Here is a 25,941-nt window from a genome sequence, read left to right as displayed (position 1 = left end):
TTGTCTTGACCAATAACATGGAGGTCATACACGATCATCACTCTGGCCTATACAACCCTTTCCCCAACCCACCTTCAAAAGTTCTGTACTTGGGAAAATGTTGTCTCCTTTTGCTCCAACTTTGTCACTTATTACTAGTAAAAACTTGGACAAACCTCTTTAATTCTGCAGGCCTCAATTTCTTTGTCTGTAAAATGAGGAGGTTAAAGGCGATGACCTCCCATGTTAAATATCCTAGGATAGTGAGCTGCCAAATACATTGACCTGTCACTGGAAAGATCTGAAATTTCTCCTGATGCTCTCAGAACCTAACCAACTTTGTCAGGAGTTTTATTCCCAGAGGACTTGGTCACTGAGATAGGACAACAGTGTAACAAAAGAAAGATATCCTATTCATCTAGAAGTAGGGAATACTCTGCATAGGCCATGGAGAATCGTAGAATAAGAAGAGATCCTAGGGGCCACCTAATCCAACCTTTACCTGAAGCTTGGATTCCTTCTACAATATCTCCAACAAATGATCATTCATGGGGGAAAAAAAAAGACTTGGGAAAAACCCTAGTAGGTCTTCACCATAGTGACTCCTTGGTATCATTCATGGACTAGAAACTCAGAAGCAGACAAAATTTGAATGGATTGTTGAGTAGCTAAAGGATACTAGAGGACTCAGAGAAGGGTAGAGGAAAGAAACATGAGAGAATAGGATGGTCTAGCCTGAAATAGCATTTTTAAATGAGACTTCTGAGGTTCACATAGAATGAGAGAGATGCCTAGGTGGGTGACATACATATGGTTCAAAATTGTCCCCTCACATAAGGCTAAGAGATGTTCACACAGCTGGGGAGAGGCCCTGAGAACTTCATTGCCCCAAGGCAGCCATCTGGCTTCCCACTTAAGAGGCAACAAGAAAAAAAACAACAACAAATAAGACTTCTAAGCTGAGCTTTGAGCTGTTTCCTAGAACTGCAAGTTTCCTTGCTTAGATGTCCCTCTGGAGAGGCCCCCAAGAGAGAACAGTGGCGGGACCCAGAGACAAAGCTTCGGGTGGGATCATAAAATGGGCACTCATGGCTTACTGGATGACAGACATCCCAGGCCTTCAGACATATTTCTTCTGATCAGCACATCTGTTTCAGATTCTCCCAGTTCCCACCACAATGCCCAAGGCAGAAACCCCACAGAGTTGTTGACAGCCTCCCTCCACATCCCACCCTACCCCATTACCCATTATCCTTACTTTACTATATACTAGGACAAGCCCCAGGGACTGCCCCAGCTCTGAACCCAATTCTTAATTTCCAAATCATCAGACCTCTAACACTTCCCATCTGACTCATTCTCAAGGTAGATAGGATAAGGAGTCAATGAGTGACTGAAATAAGGTGCCAAGATTTAGATTCCCATTTCCCTAATGCTGGATACCCAGAAAAAGGAATCTTAAATTTATGACGGGAAAAGACCTCAAAAACCATCTAATCTTATCCCTTCATTTCAAAGATTCAATAATTGAGACCTAGGGAAGTTATACCTTACCCAAGGTCACACAAGTAATGTCAGAGGCAAGATTTGAACCTTGGCTCTCTGACTCCAAAATCAATGCTTTCTATCATGCTGCCAGGGTTGGCCCTGACATTTACTGTGTGACTTTGGGGAAATTTTCTTAGTTTTCTAACACCCCACTTCCTATCTGTAAAATGGGAAGCATACTTATCATGATTCACTTTCTTTGCAAGGTTGCTGTGATGAAAGGATTTGCAAACTTTCAACTCTTACTATATCAATGTGAATTGTTTTCAGGCAAACACAATCCAATCCATTTTCCATCCCACTTTCTCACTCACTTTAATGATTGGCTTGTTTCTGATTTCAAGTGAATTCTGTAGCTCTTAGAGTTCTACCTTCTTCCCTTAAAATTGAGCTAAATATCCATCTCTTCAGATACTTTCCAAAAAGAAAGGGCTAGATGATGTCATGGCTCTATTCACTTCTTGGATCCCTTGAAAATGTCCAGTATTGAAAATTCTGTGGCAGGTGATTGTAACATGTAGAGGAGATGCCTGAGCTTATGTGACTATTTTATGTGACTCTGGGAGAAAGGGGGGTATAGGAATAGCTAAATACGACTGTATTTCTAGAAATCTTTCTTAGAATCCCTTCTACAGATTTATCAATAAATTAGTTGATATTTCTAATGAAAATTTTGTTATTTCCACATATTTATTGCAGCAAAAAAACATTCAGGAGATCAAGAGTACAATGGAAATTCATCTTTTTGGACCTCTATAAAATGAAGGAGTTGAACAAAACCCCAGCTTTAAATCTATGGAGTTTTTTTGGGATTAGACTAGTATATTTACAATTAACCAGCTCAAGATTCATTCTCCTAAGAAAATTTTCCTAACTCCCCACTTCATTCTGATCCTTTTTGTGCCAGACCCAGCTTCTTATTTGGTTTATAAATATATAATTTATATCTTTCGCTCCCCCATATCCAAGTTTATAATTATTCTTTGGTTGTTTCATATTTTGTTTCTAAAATTTTCTAAAAATACTCTGTTGGTTGAGCTATTTCAGCTCAATTCCATTCCCAGTGGCAGAGTTCATTCACTTTGTGTATTATCTGGTATATTCTCATCTATATAACTTCTATGATGTCTATTTTATAGGCTTGAAAAAATAGGTTTATTTGCTGTTTATAAAAAAGTAGAATAGTCCTTTTGTACCCTAATAGTATCTAACTAGAACAAAGTTGTAGGAAAAACTACCCTTCAATAAATACTAGATGAATGTTATGACTGTCATTCATTTCATTGGTCTGGGGAGGCTGAAATGAGGACAATTATGTTGACATTCAGAATCTTGGTCCCAAATGAAATATTGTTGACATTGAATAAATCTGTGTGAATAAGAGCTGTCTATCACGGGAAGCAGCTGCATTTAGCAGAGAGCAGACTCTAGTGCAACCAAGCCACAAAGAAGAGAGGAGGGGAAGGAAAAGAATCATGTTAGGAAACAGGAAGCCAGGGTCTTCACTGCTGTCATTGCCTATAAATCATATTTTGGAGTTTCTCCACATTGAGCTATTAATTCCAGAAAAACCAAAAGAGTTCTGGTCTTTTCCCAGCTAAGAAGTAAAAACACCTTGGCTACAGAATCTCTACCCAACCTGTGAGGAAAACTTCAGGCAGTCTGAAGAGGTCTAGTTGCAGAAGCGGGTGTCAGCCTATTAGAGAGAGGTGAAAACAGCAGGTAAAGTGGTCCAAGAATGAGGTAGCAGTACTCTTGCCTATCTGCCTGAAGTATTTTTTTTTTTGAGGCTGGGGTTAAGTGACTTGCCTAGGGTCACACAGCTAGGAAGTGTTAAGTGTCTGAGATTAGATTTGAACTCGGGTCCTCCTGAATTCAAGGCTGGTGCTCTATCCACTGTGCCATCTAGCCGCCCCCCTGCCTGAGGTATTTTCTTAACCAGCCTTTGTGAATTAAGGAGGCATTCCCAGGGAAATAATTGCTAGAATTTCATACAGTTTTAAGGTTTGGAAAGTACTTTATGTGTATGATATTTTATTTATGTCTTCACAAGAACCCTGTGAAGTAGATGTTATCATCCCCATTTTATCGATGCAGAAACTAAGGACATGAGAAGTTAAGTAACTTGCCCAGTTTCACACAGACAGTAAATGTTTGGGGTTGAAATGGAACTCAGATCTTCCTGACTCCATGTCCAGAGCTGAATCTACTATATTCCTTATCTGGGAAAGAATACTGGATTCTAATAATTATATCACTGACTCACAATATGACCTAAGTAAAAACTCTTTTCTTTGCCTGTCTCCATGGAGGAACAAACAAAATAGGGAGGCAGTAGAAAAACTGGTGATTCTGGAATCAAAGACTCTGGTTAAAATTCCAAAGGGACGACTTCTACCTCAGATTTTAAGGTTAATTTGAAGAAAGTCTACCACTAACATTGCATTTCACCTGCCCCATCAGTGCTCTTCTCAGCTAGTAGACTCAGGTCTTAGAATAAATATTTATTCAACTATAACAAAAACAGTAATTATAAAGCAGTCCTCTTAAAACCGGGGGTGTACTTTCCCCAAAATAAACATGGAATCCTTGAGGGGAAAGTGGGCTCAAACTTAGAACACAAAAGAAATAGTCATGTGGCCAAGGTGCAGCTCCAAATTTGGGAGGGTTCACTTTTTTCTTTCTCCAGAGAGTCTTCACAAAGCTCAGTACTAAGCAAGATGTTATGATAATGGTTTGGCTTTCTGGTATCTTTATTTAAACAGAATGATCTAATGGGTTCCCTAAGTTCCATCACCTCCAGCCTGATGCCCTATCTGGGTGTTACTGTGCTTTCCTCAAGGGCAGCAGATCCTTAGCCTAGAAGCGACTCTCCTATTCCCTCAAGACCTTGACTCATAACTTTGTGACCCTTAACTCAGAGAACAGAAGAGGAAATTCCTATTTCATATTTTTTTCCTGGCTCACAGATGGATTTCCTTCATGAAGAATCTCACTTTAACTTATGGTGACTATTTACTACTTTCCCAAATCTTATTGGTTTAACATAAATAAAAGTGCCTAAAAAGGCACTAAGACAGTCTGTACCCTAGAAGAAGATCCTTCCTCTGTTTTTCATGTGAAATTTTATTATTCCAAGCCTCTGTTTCCTCAATTTGCATCTGAAAGAGTTATTCATATTTCATTGTTTCAATCTTTGTTCAACTATGCTGAAACCTACAAAGTAGATAGATACCCTGCAAGTGATTAACATGCAATATGTCCTGACCCAGAGATATTACTGATGTATATTACATATACATCTGTGTATACATATATGTATCATGTATAAAGTATATACATGCATGTATATATGTGTATACAAATACCCATATCTAAAGTCAAGATAGAAAAAAGATAACATATCCTTTGAAATATTCATAGTAGTATTTTTTTTTCAGTAGCAAAGAATTCTAAGCAAAGTAAGTGCCCATTGATTGGAAAATGGCTAAGCAAATTTTGGAACATAATGTAACAAAATGTTATTTCACTATATCATGAGAATTATGAGAAGACTTAAGTGATATAATGCAAAATAAGCAGAACCAGGAAAACAATATACCTAATAACTATAACAATATAATAGCTATAAACAATGTATGGAAACTAGGTAGTCCAGTGGATAGAACACTAGATGGAAAGTCAAAAAAAAAAAAGAATTCAAATCTAGTTCAAACACTTACTAGCTGTAACATCCTGGGCAAATCACTTAACCCTTAATTTCTGCATGTATAAAATGAACTGGAGAAGTATCATTGCTAAGAAAATCCCAAATAGGGTCAAGAAAACTGAATATGACTGAACAACAACACAACCAATAAAAATGAAAATGGAAAATGAATGTGTAATTATAATAATCAGACTTAAGGATATGAAAATGCATCTCGTTTCCTTAAAAATAATTAATAAATAATATCATTTATATAATGCTTTAAGATTTGCAAAGTGCTTTACATATTATCTCATTTGATAAAAGGTGAAAGATTATAGGTGTAGAATAAGGGTACATACATGCTTAGACTTAATTAATACTAAAATGCTTCCCCTATTCCCCAGAGCTTACTTTTACTAAAATGCTTCCCTCCTTTCTTTTCTTTTCTTTCTTTTTTTTTTTTTTATTATTTGTTATGAGATGGCATTTTGGATAGAGTAGGAGAAAGGAATATTTTGTGAAATATAAGTGATATAAAAATAAAAAGTACCAAAAATGTTTTAAGTGTTATGCTAGGTGAATTGAGGGAGTAGAACTAACTACCTAAACTATAAAATGCTTAATGTGTCTATCCTAGGATTAGAGTTAGAAAGAAAATAATAGTGTCCCCTCTTCTGACAACTTCTCTTATGTATTTATTTTAGTCAGCATCTGACTCTTTGTGACCTCATTTGGGGTTTTCTTGTCAAAGATACTGGAGTGATTTGCCATTTCCTTTTCCAGCTCATTTTATGAATGAGGAAACTGAGGCAAACAGGATTAAGTGATTGACCAGGTCACACAGCTAGTGTCTGAAGCTGGATTTGAACTCCTCCTCCTGACTCTAGGCCTAGTACTCAATCTACTCCATCCCCTAGCATGCTATGTGTTTAATGAGTCGATAGCTGTTAAAAGCTGGAAGGATAGGAGTGGGCCCCTTAAGGTTCATCTGTTCAGAGCCTCCATTTTACTTTTAGAAGAAAATAAAAAGCCTAAGGTCACAAAGAATTGGTTACAGGGCTCCCGGATTCCAGCCCAGTTGTCTGCGTTGTCTCAGTGTCAGAGGTCAGATGAAAGCCCAGCTTTGCCGCACATTATTTTGTGTGATCTTGTGGAAAGAGCACAGGATTTGGGGTGAGAGGATCTGGATTCTAATTTTAGATCTGCCATTTACTAACGAGAAGTGGCTTTGGACAAACCACTCAACTTTTCTGCATCTCAATTTTCCTAATCTGTAAAATGAGATAGTTGTACTACACGGCCTCTAAGGTTGCTTCCCGAATATACATTTTTGATCCCATAGCATTGAATTCTGAGGACAGTGGGGCTGAGGCGGAAGAGTCCTCAGACTCTTTTAAGAGAGGATAAAAAGTCATCCAAAGGGCACTGAGTAGTACCAAATAGTAGTTCTCTATGTCATTGTGGTTAGGGGTTTCCAATACAGTTCCCCCAAAAAAAAACCTGTGCCAAGATTTAGTTCAGGCAGATCCTAACTTGCTCACATCGGGATTAAGAGGTTTCTGTTCCTATGTGATGTGAGGTAGCCAGTTTTTCCTCCCTACCAACGCTCCCCTTACTGTTTCAGCCCCTTGTTCCCAGCTACACCTGTCCATTCTTTCCCCCTCCACCCTTTACCCTGGCTCAGATGACTATTACTATCCCCCACCCCCGCTACACACACACCCAAGACTCGGAGAAGCCCAGGGCAGCCGTCGCTTTGATCCGGCGGTCCTAGCTAGATAAAAGTCCCCGGCGGCTGTCCGCCAGCGCCAGAGAGCGGAGCTGGGAAGGGGAGCGAGGGAGGAGGAGAGATCCAGTGGCCTGGAAGCCCCATCAGCAGGGCAACTCCGTGCAGGGCACAGCCAGCGGTGAGCTCGGGGCTCCATTGAGTCAGGAGCTAGAAACTCCTATCATGTCCAGGGTGGAAGGGTGGGGGTGTCGGGAAACTCTCAGGCGCTGACTCCCGATTCCCGAATCCCGATAGGCAAATGGGGGCGGGGACGAGGGTACGCAACCCTGGGGAGCATGGTTGTCAGAGGAATCTTCAAGGCTAAAAGACCCACGAATTAAATCCATGAACCGCCCCCTTCCCTCCAGATGTTGCTAGCTCTCGGAAAATGCCAGCGGCCCCAGGTGCTGCTCGCGCTGCGCTTGGGTAGGCGGGCAGAAGTGGGGAGGGGGCCGGAGGAGTTTAGAGGATTCCAGGGATGTCATTGTCCTGTTGCTCCAGGTGCGCTCTCCAGCTGTGCCCTCCCTTAATCTTTCAGGGACCGTTCTCCAAACTTGAGGTGAAAGGAATGGATAGGGATAGAGTCCCAGTGAACTCCAGTCTCCAAACTTTGTCCCCGCCCTGGGAGATGTTTGTTTTTTGTTTTTTGGGTTTTTTTGTTTTGTTTTGTTTTTACCGCCAGCTCTTAGGAGTTCTGGGAGGGGGGGAGGGGAAGAGAGTTAATTTTTTTCCCCCGCAGGTGACTTCCCCCCTTCCCGTAAAAACAATCCCTTCCTTACTTTTCCCCCAGCCCTCTGTGGGGGGGAGGAAGGGGCGGGATAGGGGAAAGGCGCCTGGCTGGCTTTCCCTTAATGGGAGCCGCTGTGGCAGCGCTAGGAGCCACAGCCGCGCTGCCCCACACCAAGCCGGGGCCGGGAGCGCCTCAGGCGGTCACGGCGGGGTAATCCAGGCCCCCTCTGTCATGTTTGCGGTTTAGGAAGAAAAGACGATGCCTCCGCCTAGAAAAAAGCTAGATCACCGCCTCCCCCGCCACCCCCACCCCAGACACACACCCCCCACACCCCCGCCCCTGAGCTCCGCGAAGGCCCGGGAGGCGGTGGCTGCACATCTAACGCGTGGGCACCAGGACAGCCGCGGGCCCCGCAAACTACGCCCAGGCTCTGCCCCTGCCGCTCATTGGAGCGGGACCGAGCCAAAGCGCCCAGACCCAGAACTGCCCTCCTCTAGACGCGGAACGGGGAGCAGGACGCGGGGAGTAGGGTGCGGGGAGAGAGTAAGCATCTGCCTGGGACAGCCTAGCCCAGCCCAGACCAATCCAGCCCAGTCCAAGTAGAGGCTACCCAGTGCCTGCACAGCTTGGGGCAAGAGGACTGAGCCTCGGGGCCAAGGAGATCGCTTTGACGCCTAGCGGCTAGCGTAGAGCCCAGAGCCCACCGGAGACACGGTGGAGCGGAGTGGATCTGGACACCCTAGGAAGGACAATCTCTTCGAAAAAGCAAGGATCTAGCTGGAGTCCAGTGCCCAGTCCAGGGCAGTAGGACTACAGCCGGGGATCCACAGACCTTGCGGCGCCCGGGTTCGGATTTCAAAGTCCGCTGGGGCTCATCCGCTGATCCGCTTCTCCTGCAGGTGGCCCGGAAAGACAGGACCAGCGCTGGCATGGGCCAAAGAGCGGTGCGAGTACTGCTCCTCCTGGGCTTATTGCACTGGGGCCCCGGCAGCGAAGGAAGGAAAACCTGGAGACGGCGTGGTCAGCAGCAGCAGCAGCAGCAACAACAGCAGCAGCAGCAGCAGCAGCAGCAGCCTCCTTCTCAGCCCCAGACCCAACCCCAGGCGCTTCCTGGCCGGGAGCTGGGCGAGGTAGCAGGGCAGCCAGTGGAGAGCTTCCCGCTGGACTTCACGGCCGTGGAAGGCAACATGGACAGCTTTATGTCTCAGATCAAGAGTCTGGCACAGTCTCTGTATCCCTGTTCCGCGCAAAAGCTGGATGAGGACTTGCGGCTTCATCTCCTGCTCAACACCTCGGTGACTTGTAATGACGGTAGCCCCGCCGGGTAAGTGACTTCAGAGACTGAATCCTCTCACCTTCTCCCGTTCCTCCAAACTCTAGTCCCACGATCCCGATCTGTGCAGGCCCTTCGGGTCTCCAATGGTTACACATTCACCTCTCCCTAGTTTGCAGCCCTCTTCCAACTCCACTCCTTTCTGCAGCAGGTGGACGCCGTTTCAGCCTTCTCTCTCCTAAGGAAACTACAAGAGAACAGAAGCAGGATCTCAGCCCATCCCACACCACAGTCTCTGCCCCCACTCCCCCCCTCCCGCATACATCCTCCTTTCCCCCCCTCCCACTCCCCCCCCCATTTATGTAGTAGTAGCAGAAGACTTTAGTCTGCTCTTCCTTTAGAGACCCTGGAGCTTTTTCTCCCAAGAAAGAGGAGGAAGAAAAAGTGAGTGGGAGCCCTTTCTCCTCTGGTCCTAAGTCCATTCCTTTTCCTGGAGTAGACTCTAGGTAGAAAAGCATCCCTCAGATTTTCCCAGCTTATGATAGGTTAGGGAAAGACTCTAAACTTTGAAGCCTTTGAAGACTTTGAATCCACTCTAGCTCAAGACTATAAAAAGTCCTGAATTTACCTATTATCCTTTGTCTTGTCCAATATGTGGCTCCAAAGAAATGGTCAATGAGGGAAGAAAAGTAATCCACTCAGTTTCCCTGCAAGAAAGTCAGTTGCTTTGAAAGGATGCCATGATATCTTAAGAATAAGTTCAGGTTCCTTTCCATCTGAAGAAATGAAGAGAATGTAGAGAAGAAAGTCAGCGACAGGGGTACTTCCTTGCCTAAAGATTGCTTCATTAATCTACCTGACTTGGCTAATGAATATCTTTAAAAAAAAAAGAAGAAGAAGAAGAGGACCCAATATCCATACCCTCAGTGCCCAGCACAGTGTAAGCCCTTGGGTTTGTTGGAATCCAGGATTCCACCTTCTGAAACTAAATAACCAACTTTGGGGATATTATTTCTCCCTCTAGGTGAAAGAACATGGCTCTGTGTGTGTGTGTGTGTGTGTGTGTGTGTGTGTGTGTGTGTGTGTGTGTATGGGGTGGGGGATGGAGGGTGGGGAGTGAAGGAAAGATGCCATTAAGTAGTACCTTGAAGAGAATGGAAGGGAAGTAGGACTTCTCTATATATTGAGAGCCAGAAAATGAGGCTGAAAGGTAATGTTGCAAAGATTATGCAGCAAATTAGTGACAGTCATCATAAACAGCTGTTTACCAAATGTCTTATCAACCCCATGAATTTAATATCCATGAAATGCACAGACTTGGGGACTGGAAGTAAGGAGTAGGAATAGAAAACACTTGTTACTGCCCTGGAAGAGAACTCTAACTATTGGGCCGGGGGGCGGGGGGAGAGAGGGAAAAGAAAAGACTGGACATACACATGACTACATTGTGGGACACAGCAGACAAGCAGACTTTTGGGAGAGGGTGGTGATGAGTCAGTGAGCAAAACTGAACCAGGATTCCCTCCCCTAAATCCTTTTTCCTACTCTTAACTCTCCATCATTCTTTTCCATCTTATCTCCCCCTACTTTTCTTCTCTTATGACCATGTTTGTCCTTCCTAACTACACCTCTGACTGACTGGAATATGCAGATCACTCCTCTTTTTCCTCCTTTAGTTCTCACTCTAGGATTAACTGGAGATCAATGTAGAAGGTGCCCCTTGCTTCCTTCCCCTAGCAACAATACTTCAATGTAGAACACAAGTTTGTAGAATATTCTCAAGTTTCCATCACAAGTGCAGGGCATGAAGAGTGGGTTATTATCTTCTTTATTTTATAGCTAAGGAAATGGGGTTTTGAGAGGTCAAATGAATTGCCCAAGGTCACAAACATGTTTTGTTTCAGAGCTGGCCTGGGAACAAAAGTTTTGGATTGCCTCTACCGGGTTTTCCTTTAGAACAGGAACACCCTTTTGTCTTCCTTTAACAACTCTTCCTTTGAGCTGGCTCGTCCCTCTGGGGTAAAAAGAATCTGAACCTGCCCTAACTTCTTCCTAAAACTAGCCCCAGGAGACCTGTTTCTGTCCTTTCCAAAACCTTATCCTTCTTTAAAGTTTTTAACCTTCAACTTGCTACAGATTTACCTAGTCTCTTGCGCCCCCATGTGGCACAGGGCTGCCCTGACTTGGTGACAGGTGGAATAACCCTTTCTTATCTGTGTGATAGAGAGAGCCGGGGGAGATCTAGTTGACCTACTAATCCTATTTCTTTTACAGCTACTACCTCAAGGAGTCTAAGGGCAGTCGGCGTTGGTTGCTCTTTTTGGAAGGTAGGCCTTGGGGTGAAGAGTGGGGATGATGAGGGTGGGAAGAGAAAAAGGCTAAGAACTGTGGAACTAAAAAAGGGTAAAGAATGATAGTTAGGGAGGGTCCTTTTGAAGGAGGGCTGGAAGGCTGGCAAACCACTCAATATGGATCTAACCTGGCAGGCGGCTGGTATTGTTTCAACCGGGAGAACTGTGATTCTCGCTATGACACCATGAGGCGCCTTATGAGCTCCAAAGACTGGCCCAGAACTCGCACAGGTCAGCAGTCATACATATACTCTTTCACTTTGCATGGCTATCTTTTCCTTCACTCTCCTGTCTATGTGGCCTCTCTTTAATAGCTCCCAATCTTCCTTTGGACTCTAGACCCCTTTCCCTAAAGAAAGATTGGTACTAGGTAACTTCCCACTGCCTGGCCCTAACTCCTTGACTTTTCTCAGGAGTTATGTTTAGAGAAAGAGAAGTGGCAGCTTTCAGCTCTATTACTCTATTACTAAGTTGTTATGACTCTGTCAGTGCTTCAATTTTGGCAGCTGTAAAAGGGAATCATCTTAAATTTTGAGGCCTTTGGTCTAAAGAAATGAGAAATTCTAATTATTAACTTTTTAAACTATTCTGTCTAAAAAGACTTCTCAGGTCCTCAGAAGCATCCTCTGTTTGTATAGCTCTTCTTCATCACTCCTAATCTCCTGTATTTTCAAACTTAGAAGGTTACCAAACATTCTTTGATAAGGATAATAAAGACACAAAGTGTCTTTTATATATATATATATATATATATATATATATATATATATATATATATATATATATATATATATATATATATATATATATATATATATATATATATATATATAGTTAATGTTTGTCTTAGGCTAGATAGAGGTAGCAACTCTAATATTCCACTATCCCTAGGGCTTAATTTGACACTTCCCTATAGTGCCAACATATCTGCACACCTTCTATCAAAATTTTCAAGCCTGACTAAAAGTCCCCTTATTTTTCTCTGCTCCCCTATAGGTACTGGCATTCTCTCATCCCAACCAGAGGAGAATCCACACTGGTGGAATGCCAACATGGTGTAAGGGATAAGTATGGGGGATACGGATTATTCCTTGTGGGAGATGGGGTGAAATCACAACATGGAGAAATTTTAGAGGCATATCCAACAGAAAAGCAGAGCTTAAGCTTCCTGGGGGAAGTATCAATTTAGAATAGAGAAATTTTTTTTTTTTTTTGCCAGTCTTATCAACATTTTCTTTTGCAGCTTTATTCCCTATTGCTCTAGTGATGTCTGGAGTGGAGCTTCCTCAAAGTCTGAAACCAGTGAGTTCTCTTCTTCTTCTGTCCCTTCTCTCTCTTTTCTTTCATGGCCATAGGGATCCATGGCTATTCTAACCTAGTCATGATTCCTCTAGTCCTAAAACCTTTTAAATCTCCTCCCGGGTATTTGTCCTTCGTACTATCTTCTTCATTTAGACAAGTAGCCCTGACTTTTGTGGGGCATGGTAGACATAGTTTTGTCTTTAAAATGTGAGCACTCAAGGTAGCTAGATGGTGCAATGGATAGAGCACCAGCCCTGAAGTCAGGAGGACCTGAGTTCAAATTTAGTCTCGGACACTTAATACCTCCTCCTATCTGTGTGACCCTGGGCAAGTCACTTAATCCCAATTGCCTCATCAAAAAAAAAAAAAAAAAAAAAAAAAGTGGGCACTCAATTCGGCCTTGTCCACCCAAACTTAAAATTCCCAAAGAGCCCAATTTTCCAAGTGAGAGATAGCCATTTTAATGAATGAAGCCTAAACTCTTCATAGGGCTGGAGTAGAGAGAGGGCATTAGAAGGACCATTATTGCTTAAGCAATAATGCTTCTCTAAAGCAGAGACACTTCCTTTGCTTTACAGATGAGTATGCTTTCATGGGAGCCCTTATTATCCAGGAAGTGGTTCGAGAACTCCTGGGCAAAGGGTTGACCAGTGCCAAGGTACTGCTGCTTGCTGGAAGCAGGTGAGTAGCAGAAGGAGGAACATGAGGCTAAGAGAGGGGAGAGAATAAACTATGTAGAATATAGAGGAATGATTTCCAGGAGCTGCTAACCATTAAATTGCATTAAACTGGGGGCAGGGCAGGGTAGAAAACAAAGGAAAGGACACTGGTCAATGCTCAAATAATTTGTTTCACAGGAATTCATTTTTTAAAAAGCACTTGTTAGAGTTATCTTATTTTACCTATTATATTTGTTACTACTATACTTCTGATGCCATCCCAGTAAAAGCTTTTGTTTTGAGTTATTTAGACCAACTGACTAACTATTCTAGCTAAACACATCAGTTACTAATCCCAATTCGTTTTAGGGATATGCATATCTTTGAAAATGGTAAGGGCTTGCTCCAGGTACTTGACCTACAAGTACAACATGAAGATTTTCTATGGACTTTAGAGATCATCTCATTCAACTCCCTGACTTTGCAAATGAGAAAGTGGACTCAGAAGAAGGGATAGAGAGCTAAGAATAGGACATAGGTCTTTCCATTCCCAAGATGGTGATCCTTCTATCCCACTAGCCCTTACTTCTCAGAAGAAACACTAGATATGACTATGTTCTGAGAAAGTATGGGATGGGAAGAATGAAGAGAAAGAAAGAGATCATTAAAATCACTGGATTTACATTTGAAAGGGATCATATAAATTATTTAGTCTATTCCCATTATTTTCTAAAAATAAATTTTATTGATATATTTGTTGGGGGTTGGTTTGGGTTTGGGTGTTTTGTTTTGTTTTTTTGTATTTGCATTCTCATTGTTTAGCACAATGTCTGGTATGTAGTAGACAATAAATGAATGCTTGTTGACTAACTGATTTTCTTACATTACCAGAATTTCTCCCATGATCCCTCTTCCCCAATCCTTGCCTGAGAGCCATCTCATATAACATTTTAAAGGGAAAATAATAATTAAAAAAAACATTTCTTATATGTTTGTACATGTACATTTCAATACATTTTAATTCTGAATCTGTATGCCACATACCACAACTATGGCTCTCCTACTTCTGCCAAGAAGTGGAGTGCTGTTGTTTTTCTATATATCTTCTTGAAGACATTTGTCCAGTGCTATCATTTTATAGAGAGGACATAGCCAATGAGGTGAAGTGATTGTTCAAATTCACATGGGCAGTGAGTAGCAAACCCATTCAGGATTCAATTTGAGTACCATTATTGCCAAATTCAGACACTTTTCCAATGACTCTCTTAAAATAAATAACATCAAAATATGCAATGAGCCCAGGGCTAAGTGACCTTTCTAGAAATGGTCTTGGCTTACTTGTTTGGCTGGATCAGCCGACCCTATGTCTTCTCTCTCACTTGGCAGTGCTGGAGGCACTGGTGTTCTTCTGAATGTGGACCGGGTTGCAGAGCAGTTAGAGGAGTTGGGCTATTCAGCCATCCAGGTTCGGGGTCTGGCTGACTCTGGATGGTTCCTGGACAACAGGCAGTACCGACGAACAGACTGCATTGACACGATTACCTGTGCACCCACTGAAGCCATTCGCCGAGGGATCAGGTGACAGCCTTCTCTGCCCTCCTTTACTACCCCTCCCAAGTTATTGACATCCTGCTGCAGATGTCCATACCACTCCCCTTTTTTAGCATCAGACATCACTGCCCTTTGAGCCCTTCTTCCCAAAATAGAAAAGACCCATCCTGCCCAGGATACAGCTGGGGCTTGAAGGATGACACCCCAATCCAGGGCTTGGATTTGGAAATGGCTTGCGTTTCCAGTCTAAGACAGGGATGAGAGCGTAGAAGGAAATTCTTAGCAATACCAAAGACTGAATCAAGTACAAATTCCAATAGTTGAGTTCTTTGGGTTTGGGATAGTGTTGGATTAGGCCCATGGCCCCAGTGATGGGAGGTGAGTACCCATGGAATGGTGGGCAGAGTTAACTAGAGGGAAAATTATCTAGCTGTCACCCTATATGGGATCCTCCTTCCCCCCATCCCACAGTTGAGGGATTGGAAGAGGTTCTCAAGAGCTGGCCTGATTCCAAAGTTCCTGGCCTTCCAGGTACTGGAACGGGGTCGTCCCCGAGCGCTGCCGGCTACAGTTCAAGGAAGGCGAGGAGTGGAACTGCTTCTTCGGATACAAAATCTACCCTACCCTGCGCTGTGAGTGGGGGTGGGAGCTTGGGGCTTAGGAGGAGGCATGATGGCAAAAGATCTCAAAGCCCCCACTTATTCTCCCTGAAAATTCGGAATACAAGTAAACAGTTGAGAGATCAAATTCTGGGAATGTGGGGAGGGGCTCATAGTCAGCACAGAATCTGTACTCTCTACATTGTTTAAGGGATATAGAGGAAGAAAAAGCCTTGGCCCCTACACTCAGGGAGCTAATAGTCTAGCTTTGGTTTGGTTTCTTTGTTGTGTGGGTTTTGTTTTGTTTTAATCTGGACCTGTAATTTAGTTGGTGTAAAGGGATGCCTAGAGTGAAAACTCCAGTGATGTAGCTAGGCAATTCACCTATAACATGGAGAGTTATCTAAGAGATTAAGTGATTTATCCTTGATCACACAGCAAGTAAATGCCAAAAGTAGAATTTGTACCCAGATCTTCCTGATTTTGTGTGTGTGTGTGTTTTTGTGGGGGAGGTGTCACACAGATAGTAAGTATCTGAGGCTGATTTCAGCTTAGTTCCTCCTGACTCCAGGACTAGTGCTCTATCCATTGTACCATCTAGCTACGCCTACACTCATTATTTATCCTTTTTTTAAGGGGGCATCTAATTTGATTGCTGTGGGAAGCTCCAAATGAGGAATCCAATACAAATCTGTACTTTCTCTTTTGATTTTTAGCCTTAGAGAAGTTAATTATTATTTTCATCATAACAATAACAGACAATTAATTAGTAATTTAAAGTTTGTAAAGCACTTTTGCATATAAGATTTGAAGCTCACTTTGAAGAAAGGTAAGTAAGTAAGTACTATGGGCTTTAGTGTCCCTATTTCTTACATAAGGAAATTAGAGTTCAGAGAATTTATCAATTGTGCAGGATTACACAGCCAAGAAATATTTGAGATAGAATATGAGCTATTTGATTAAGGAGATCAATATGCCTCAAAGGAGTTAGTGCATACTTAAAAAGAACCAAGAAATTTCTATCACCTGGAGCTGTTCCCAAATGAAATGAACTGACTTCTGTGGTACTCAGCTCTGAGCTAAGAAACCACTGAAGTTGTTTAAAAGGAATTGTCACTGAGGGACAACCACTGGGGATGCTTAGAATTGGAGGGAATTGGAGCTCAAACAAGGGGTAAAGTGAGGCTCAAATGAAATAATAGATGTGAAACATTTTGCAAACCTTAAAGCACTATATAAATGTCAGTTATTATTAGCCTTCATCCTGTTGATAACTTTATTCTTTGAGCCTTTTAATTCATTTGGGCTCTGTTCAATGATTTTACAACCCAGTCTCTGATTTGTAGTGGTGGCCTATTTCCAAAGTGTGAATCCTCACATTGAAAATTTAACTATGGGCTCCAAACAAGAAGTAATTCCAACTCCTCCCTTTTCCTATTCTCCCACCCCTCATTCCAGAATCAAGTCACTCATTCTCTAAATTTCCTTTTAGCATTAATATAAGAGTATATAAGAGAGGCATTGTGTTAGAATGGAAAGAACTCATGAATATAGAGCGCTGAACCTAAGTCTTGGTTTTTAGTCTCAGTTCTACCACTTAACTAGCTGTGTGACCTGGGATAATCATTTTCCTTTTTCTTTGCCTCTATTTCCTCATTTGTCAAATGAAGGAACTGTATTAGATCCTTTCTAGTTCAGACATTCTGTGGTTTTAGGGTTCTGAAGCCCAAAATAAAGGGAAATTGGGTTCCTGTGCATAAATCAGGAGGGTGGGATGAGGTTGGGGATGCAGGATAAAAGATCCATCAGTGGGGTAAACTTCCCCAGAAGATAAGTCCTCACAGTCAAATTGTAAAGCAAGGGAAAGATGCTTTCAGAAAGAAATTGGAAAGATCTTCCAAGAGAAGGGTGTAGAGCAAGAGCATGGACCTAAAGGTGGGAAAAATTTGAGTTATAGGCAGAAGACAATAAATACTTCCCATCCCTAAAGAAAGGTAGGAGAAAACTAGTAGGGGATTAGGGGGGAATACTTGGAGTTGTCCCTGAGGAAAATCAGGTGGGGATGGAGGTGTGGGAAGACTATGCTTTGAGACAATATATGCCTTTGCTTTGTCCTAGGTCCTGTGTTTGTAGTACAATGGCTGTTTGATGAGGCCCAATTGACTGTGGATAATGTACATCTCACAGGGCAGCCTGTGCAAGAAGGGCAATGGCTTTATATACAGAACCTTGGCAGGGAGCTTCGGAATACTCTAAAGGATGTGTCGTGAGTATCTTCAGCATGAAGGTGGGGGCACAAGGTGAGGGACAAGGTCAAAAAACTTGGGGGTAGTTTATTCCAATTTCCTGGACACCATGCCCAGATCATCTACCATTGAATTCCTAAGCAGAGAAAGCAAGATCCTTTAAGGAGATTAAATATTTTTCCTAAATTGAGACAGAATGTGGTGGCAGGTGAGAGCCAGTCATTAGCCACTACTTCTAGTGTTCCTTGTATGAAAACCTCTGCTTTGAGTTCCCTGGTTAGAAAAATATCTTACAATCATCCAGAATATGGTACTGGCCCTGGAGCCAGAGAGACCTGAAGCTAAATCCAGTCACACATGTTTCTTAGCTGTATGAGCCTGGGTAAAGCACTTACTCTGTTTGCCTCAGTTTTCTCAATTCTAAAATGAGGATTTTAATAGCAACAGGATAATTGTGAAGGTCAAATGAAATGGTTGCATTGTTCAATCGTTTTCAATCGTAGTTGACTCTTCATAATCCTATTTGGGATTTTCTTGGAGTGGTTGGCTATTTCTTCACCAATTCATTTTACAGATGAGGAAACTGAGGCAAAGAGAATTAAGTGACTTGTCTGAGGCCATATTTGAACCCAGGATTGTTGTGAAGATTAACAGTAGTTCCTGGTACATAGTAAGCACTATGTAAATGTTAATTTTATTATGATTATAATTCCCCTATCACATGCCCCTGGTTCAATTTAGCAAGTTCAACAAAGATTTATTAAGTATCTGTTATATAGAAAACCTTGTGCTAACTGTTGGAAAAGCAAACAAAAACAAACTGATTCTTATCCTCAAATAGCCTATAATCAATCTATTAGATAATATGAAAAACTCTTTAAAAGTAAATTGAATGAGGAAATATGAAAATAGTAGTATTTAGTGAATGCCTATAAAAAGGCTAAGCAAGAACCTGAGCAAAGGAGTGAGGTTTCAGATAGGATAATTTAGATGAGATCTCCAGGAGAAAATAGATTTTGAACAGAAATTTGAAGGTGATAGAGCGATGCATTAGGGGAAAGAGGACATTCCTATTGTGGAAAATAGCATGTGCAAAAGCATTTACATAAGAAAAAAATTCATAAGTGGAGGTCAGTGAGCAGATTCATATAAATGGAAAAAATAAGAATTTATTAAGTGCCTACTGTGTACTAGGCATTGTGCTTAAACACTTTTTTTGGAGGCTGTCTGGGTTAAGTGGTTTGCCAAGGGTCACTAGGCTGATTTGAACTCAAATCCTTCTGACTTCAGAGTTGGTGCTCTATTCACCTAGTTACCCTATTGCACTAAAATTTTTACAAATATTTGATTCTCACCAAATCCATAGTGGTAGTTCTATTATTATTCCTAATTTATAGTTGAGGTAACTGTGAGGCAGATAGAGAATCACACAATTGCTAAATGTCTGAGACTAGCTTTGAACTTCACTCTTCTTGACTCTAGGCCCAGTAGTCTAACCACTGTACCACCTAGAAGCCTCTAATTAGAAAGAAACATCTTTGTGGAAAAGATCTTTTTCTTCTGTTTTTCTTTTCTCTTGTGGTTTTTCCCTTTTGTTCTAATTTTTCTCTCCCAACATGATTCATAAGGAAATGTATTATTAAAAAAAAATGTATATGTATAAGCAGAAAAAAATAAGTTAAAAAAAAAACAACAGAAAAATGAAGTTAGTGATGATATGGTATAACATAAAAGACAATGGATTTGGAATGAGAGTACTCAAGTTCAAATTTTAGATCTGTCAACTATTAGCTGTATGAAATTGAGCAATTCATTTCATCTCAGTTTCTTTATCTGCAAAATGAAAGCATTGGACTAGCTTATTTCCAAAATACTCTCCAGCCCTAAATCTGTGATTCTACATGTAGGGGGCAAAGAACTGGTAGAAAAGCATGAGACACAGGCCAAAGAATTTGGAAGACAGAGTGCATCTGAGTACATTGTAGTAAGAAAGGGGTTGAAGTTGGCACCAGTGGGTAACTGATAATCACTGATTATATCTCCTTTCCCCCATACAGGGCTAGTTTTGCCCCTGCCTGCCTATCCCATGAGATCATCATCCGAAAGTAAGTATCTCAGGACAATAATTCGATTCAGTTCTACCTACAAGCTTCCCTCTGCTTCTTCTCCTAACCCATCTTTCTGCCACCCCCTCGCTCACCTGTATGCTTTAATCTTTTTTAGCCACTGGACAGACATTCAGGTGAAGGGCACCTCATTGCCTCGAGCACTTCATTGCTGGGACCGAAGTCTTCATGAGAGCAACAAAAATGGCAAAGCACCCCCCCTGAAGGGCTGTCCAGTTCACCTAATTGACAATTGCCCCTGGCCCCATTGTAACCCCTCCTGTCCCACTATCCGAGACCAATTTACAGGACAAGAGATGAACATAATCCAGTTCCTCATGCACATGGGCTTTGATGTACAAAAAATGGCTCAGCAACAAGGGTTAGATCCAGGCAAGCTCCTGGGGATGCTTAGCAGTGGGACTTAAATGAAGTCAGCATGTGGAAATGATTCATGGCCAGCACAGGAGAGGGTGATCTCCCCCCCTCCTCCCCCTCCTCCCCCGACCCTTTGCCTCCCTTCCTTTTTCCACCTCACCTCATACGACCAAGCTCACATTCTTGCTCTGTGCCTATTGCCTCTTAGATCTAGACACATGTGTCCCATTGGGGCCAACAGAACACTAAACCACCTGTTCATCCTCCACTGGACCTTGGAAGAGCTCTCAATGGACAGTCAAAAAAAAATCTTCATTATAACCTGCTCAATGTGGACTATTCAGTTTAACTCTAAGACCTCCAATGGGGATAGGAAGAGAGCCTTCTGAAGCATCCCATTTCAATTTTAGATAGCTTTGTTAGGAAATTGTTTTCCTAATTTTTATTTCTAATAATTTTTATTTCTTAATAATTTGTCTCTTTGCAACTTTTACCCAATGCTTCTGTTTCTGCCCTCTAAAAGTCAAGCAGAGCAAGTCTAATCCATCTTCCATGACAGTCCTTCTAATACTTAGAACTTCCATGTGTTCCCCTTCCCTAACCCCACTCCACATCTTCTCTTCTACAGGCTAAACATTCCTAACTCCTTCAAATGCTCTCATGGCATGGACTCTAGGCTTCTTATCATCCTGTGCACCCTTCTCTGGACATTATCCAGTCCATCCTAAAATGTGTTATCTGATATTGAAAACAATATTCCAAAGAGGATCCAACAGGGGTAGAATATACAGGCCCAGTCCCCTCCTTTTATCTTATTCCTCCTTTTTTGTTTTGTTTTCTTGTTTTTGTTTTTGTTTTTTTTCTGAGGCTAGGGTTAAGTGACTTGTCCAGGGTCACACAGCTAGGAAATGTTTGTTAAGTGTCTGAAACCACATTTGAACTCCGGTCCTCCTGAATTCAAGGCCAGTGCTCTATCCACTGCACCACCTAGCTGCCCCCTATCTTATTCCTCTTAATGTAGACTAGGATTATATTAACTTTATTATCTACCATCTCCTACTTTGACTCATCTTAAACTGGTAGTCCAGCAGAACCTCCAGATTTTTCCCCAACATAGTATTGTTAAACAATGCCCTTTCCCCCATCCTATCCTTGGAAAGTTGACTTCTTTAATGGAAAGGTGAGTATTTACATTTAATCTTACTTCAATTTAGTTCAATTTAATCTTATTGGTTTTCAACAACTGATTTCTCTAGCCTACCTTTTTGGATCCTGCCTGTCATAAATGACAGTGCTATCATTAAATTCCTGCTGTGTCACTTAAAATTTGATTACTATGACTTTGTCCTAGTCATTGATAAAAATATTCAATTGGACAAAGCCAAACACAGATCCCTGGGGGTTTTTCCTAGATGCTCCCTATAAATTTTTATCATTGAATTATGAATGACTTACTGTTTTGAGTTGCCACTCAATTTTTTTTCTTTTTTTTGCCATTCAATTTTGTATCCATTTAATTATATTGCTACCTACCCCATATCTCTCCAACTTTTCCATTAGAAAAATGTGGATATTTCATCAAATGCTTGACTAAAATTTAGTAAATCATATCCACAGCACTCTAATTTGCTCCTTCAGTAATCATGTTCAAAAAAAAAAAAAAAAAGGAAATAACATTTGTTTGGTATGACCTGTTCTTGACGAAGCCATGCTGGCTCTTTTTGATTGATATCCTTTTTCTAGATATTCACTGATTGTTTGTAATGTTCAGACTAGCTTTCTGGAGGTCCTCCGGAAGGGCATTGGTCTCAGCAGGATTGACACCATGAGAATGGACAAGAATAGAGTCCAAAGTCTTTATTGTCTCATATAGTCTGTGTCTGTCATAGTCTGATCCAATCTTTTCTATCAGTCTGCCAGTCTCAACCAGTCTCCCCCTGAGTCTGACTTTGTCCCCAGTTTAAATACCCTATTATAATTACATCATTATAGTATACTGAGTATGTGTAAACTAGAGAACCATTACATCACCATGCTAAGTACTAAGTATATGTATACTAGAGAACTATTATCTCATCAATTCCACTGAGTTAACACCTTGTTTCAAGTATACTTCTCCAGAGTTCCAACTCTCTACAATTGTTCTCTTTAAGATTCATTCTAGAGTTTTCCCAAGAAATGAAGTCACACTTGCTGGCCTGTAGACAATTTTTTTCCATCCCTTTTTAATTGGGCTAACAATTGCTCTTCATTAGTCTTGTGATACATCTCCCATTTTCTAAAGTCTTTCAAATACCATTGACAGGTAGTTCTTCCATCAATGGCACCCCTTTCAGGATCCAAAGAGGAGTCCATTTTGGCCATGGTAACTGATTAAGGACATCTAGCTATTCTTTTACTCTTTCCTTCTTCCTCTTCGATATCAACTCCCTGCTATCTTCCTTTCTCTGTTATTATCAATTCAGAGTTCATCTTCTTTGTCAGAAAACATAAAAGAAAACTAGAATCAAAGACCCTTATTTTATGTTGTCAGTTATTTTATTTCATTCACTTATATACACACCCCTCAAGAATCTGTCCTTGGTCTTATTTAGTCTTCTTTTGTCTGAATAGGGTTTTTTAAATATCATTTGCTTTTGGTTATCTTTAGCTTTCCTAGCTATCCTCAGCTTATTCTGAGCTTTAGCACTTGTTACACTATATTTATGGGACAGTGTCATGTTCTTATATTCATTCTCTATCCCTTTCCCTTTTTTTCCTATCTTCTTTCTATATCTCTTTGAAATTTCAGTTGTCTGGTTCACAATATATCCACATTGTTGTCTTTGGTCATCTATTTTTATTCATTGGAATTGTTTCCCTTAGTGACTTCAATCACCAAGAAATTCTTGAGAGTATCTCATTCCCGTAGGCAGATATCCCCCATAGAATTTTTAGTCCATAGGAATCCTACGCAGTCTTTTCTCTGAGCCCTTATTACTGTTTTTCAAAAATCTAGGATGCATTTCAGTCCTTACTTGGCTTTCATCTTTTTCTTGATCAAAAATTCTAGGAGGGAGTAATTATTTTCTGTATAATGTTCCCATCATTTCCACTCACTCTTCCTACTTCCTTCCCTGGCTGAGGTCTCTGGTCTTAACTCTTCCTCCCCATTGCTTCCAATGCAATCTGTCCAGAGACTGACTGCTCATCAAATGAAGCAAGACCCTCATTGAACCCCCACCTGGCTCTACCTCTGTCACCAGCATGGATTTCCCTGTTATCCTTTTCTACCCTTTCTTCCCAGAACCTTTGGTCCATGGGGCAGAGCCTAAAGCACTGGATTCCTCAATTTTACCAGAAGCCCTAATTCAGTCCTCATCTTCCAGGCCTTTTCATGACCTTTTGTATTATTTTATAAAGTGACTTTTTTATTACTTTAATTTTTTTAAAAGGAATTAAGCAAGAATATAAGATGAATGATATTGTTTTGTAACATATTTTTTTTTAAATAATAAAAAACCAAAGAACCTCATCTTACTGTCTTATTTATTTGAAAGTGCAGTTTTGTTTCCTGCTGGTTTTCCTATTAAGAGATGATAGTAAAGAGAAGCCTAAAGTCTGGTTTGGAAAGCCTAAGATTAGAGCATCATCCCTTAATAGGTTTATGGCATCCTTGGTACTCAGTCTGGAGTACCAAGAACAGGAATGGCATTTACTTCAGGTGAAACTCTTGCTTTCAGATCCTGCTTTTTTTTTTCTGGTAGGAAACTCAACTTTGTCAAGTTTCAGATGATGCTTACTTTGTTAATTCAATTGAATAAATATCTATTAAGCACTTTGTGCAAAATATTGTCCTAGGTTCTGTAGATACAATGATGAAATAAAACAATGGATGTATGCTAATAACTGTCAGAAAAAGCCTAAATTCCTTGGGGGAAATTAAGCATGGACTGAAACTTTCAAGGAGGATGGTTCATTTCTGACTGGGAAAATCAGATGATGTTTCATAGAACAGACACCACCTGAGTTGGTCTTTGAAAGAAGATAAGAGTATAAATGGACAAAGATGAGGGTGTATGTGGTAGGAGAAGACTTTTCCAGATATGCCTATGGTGGAGACATGTCTATTACAGACAAAAATATAAAAAGTATTACTCTAGTTTTGTTAGAAGCAGACTATAGGGTTAGGAATGTTAGGCTAAGGAACTTGTATCTTATTCCACAGGGAGCTACTAAAGGATTTGGGTTACTAAAGGATGTAGTCAGATCAATACATCAGGAGGATTACTTTGGCAACTGTGTGAAAGATGAATTGGAGAGGGGAAAGATCAGAATCAGGGAAGTCAGTTAGGGCGTTGTTACAAGAGTAAGAAGGAAAACACATTTCAATAAAAGTTATACTGTGAAAGAAAACACAGACCAAAAAAACCTCCAACACAAATGATATTTTTTAGACAAATTCATTAGGGAGCAAAACCTCTGACCCCAGAACACAAGGCCCTATTGAGACCCTTGCATGTAGTTCATCTGCCAGGAATAAGAAAGAAGAATGGACTGAGGAGGAGCTCACCTAGAAGTATGGAAAGGAAAGAGATTAGTAGCTTTCCATTTAAACTAATTATTCTTGCTAACTTAAGTGCTAAATTCAATTGCTTCTTCCTTCTGAACTACACTGTACTAGCAGCATCCTTTTAACTGTATTGCCTAGCAAACCATTGCCAGCAGGTTCTATTTATAACTCTAATGAGTGGTAAGGAAATGGAGACAGAAAAGTTAGGAAATTCTTTCTAGAAGTTTAGTCAACAGGAAGAGAAAGATTAAGTGGTAGCAAATTGAGGGGAAAAAATTCTGGAAGTGTAAGTTTGTTGATAGATACAGGGAAAAGAGAAACTGAAAATGAAAGTTGGGAGAAATGATCAAGGAAGCAGTTCTGAAGGAGTTGAAGGAGATGGAATTAAGTGCACAAGGAGTTAAGATTAGAACAGTTGATTTTGATGTAATTTTTCTCTGTGCAGTGCTACCGTAACCTTGGTTTCATAAGTGTCATGAAATAATCCATGGAACTCAAGTGGCTCAGAAAAAATGGTAACAAAAAATATGGTGATTAAAAATTATGAAGGAGAAGAATTAATTCCAGGGAACAGAACTAGTCTAGAGGTGACCCAGAAGTTCCATCTGCCAGAATTCTGTGCTTTTGAGGTCTACAAGGAGGATTGGAAGAACCCCATGCTTTTGGAATGTAATTCTTGGATTTGGTTTCCCAAAATGCTAAGGACTTTGAGATGTTGATAATGGGAAATTAATCCAAGAGAGTGGCCAATGGGGAGAGCTAAAGTTTGGAAATGGGAAGAAGACTTAATTTACAGAGCCTTTTTATCGGATAGATCTTGAAAGTACAAGAGATTTCCTGTCCATCTCCAGACAAGTGTGAGAGAAATGGTAAGAACCAGGCAAAACATTTAAGGCAGTACTACTGTTTACTTGGATACTTTTATCCACTGGGAATCCCCATAGGGGAATTTCTTCCAATAATGAAGATTGCAACACTTCCACAACATCTCATTTTATGCAACTCTCACATCCTCCAATAAATTTTCCAAAATACTTAGCCAGGTAATGGCCTTCCCTTGGCCTTGCATGGTCACCAATGTTTCATATTGATATTCCTCTGGTTATTTATTGCTCTTGCTATATGACCACCCCACTTCAGAAATCAATTATTCTTCAGATGTTCTCTGATATGGCAAGCTGCCATCAATGGCATCAGTGCAATTAGAAA

At 41.0% G+C, this 25,941-nt stretch overlaps 1 protein-coding gene across 2 annotated transcripts; it reads left to right on the top strand.

Moving 5' to 3' along the window:
• The first annotated feature begins 7,001 nt into the window (after positions 1-7,001).
• On the top strand, positions 7,002-23,686 carry NOTUM (notum, palmitoleoyl-protein carboxylesterase). 2 transcript variants are annotated; one of them, XM_074260465.1, is made up of 12 exons: positions 7,002-7,125; positions 8,616-9,040; positions 11,264-11,316; positions 11,476-11,571; positions 12,337-12,397; positions 12,584-12,642; positions 13,221-13,323; positions 14,688-14,879; positions 15,384-15,484; positions 17,570-17,717; positions 19,755-19,802; positions 19,921-23,686. In XM_074260465.1, the coding sequence occupies exons 2-12, from the start codon at positions 8,646-8,648 to the stop codon at positions 20,228-20,230; spliced, it is 1,566 nt and encodes a 521-aa protein (XP_074116566.1). In that variant the 5' UTR covers positions 7,002-7,125; positions 8,616-8,645; the 3' UTR covers positions 20,231-23,686. The 2 variants fall into 2 exon arrangements, with proteins under 2 accessions (XP_074116566.1, XP_074116567.1); XM_074260466.1 differs by lacking the exon at positions 7,002-7,125 and adding an exon at positions 8,105-8,259.
• The last annotated feature ends 2,255 nt before the right edge of the window (positions 23,687-25,941 follow it).

The sequence above is a fragment of the Sminthopsis crassicaudata genome, chromosome 4 (genome assembly GCF_048593235.1).
Source record: "Sminthopsis crassicaudata isolate SCR6 chromosome 4, ASM4859323v1, whole genome shotgun sequence".
Taxonomy (NCBI): Eukaryota; Metazoa; Chordata; class Mammalia; order Dasyuromorphia; family Dasyuridae; genus Sminthopsis; species Sminthopsis crassicaudata.
This window is presented reverse-complemented; position numbering and strand designations above follow the sequence as displayed.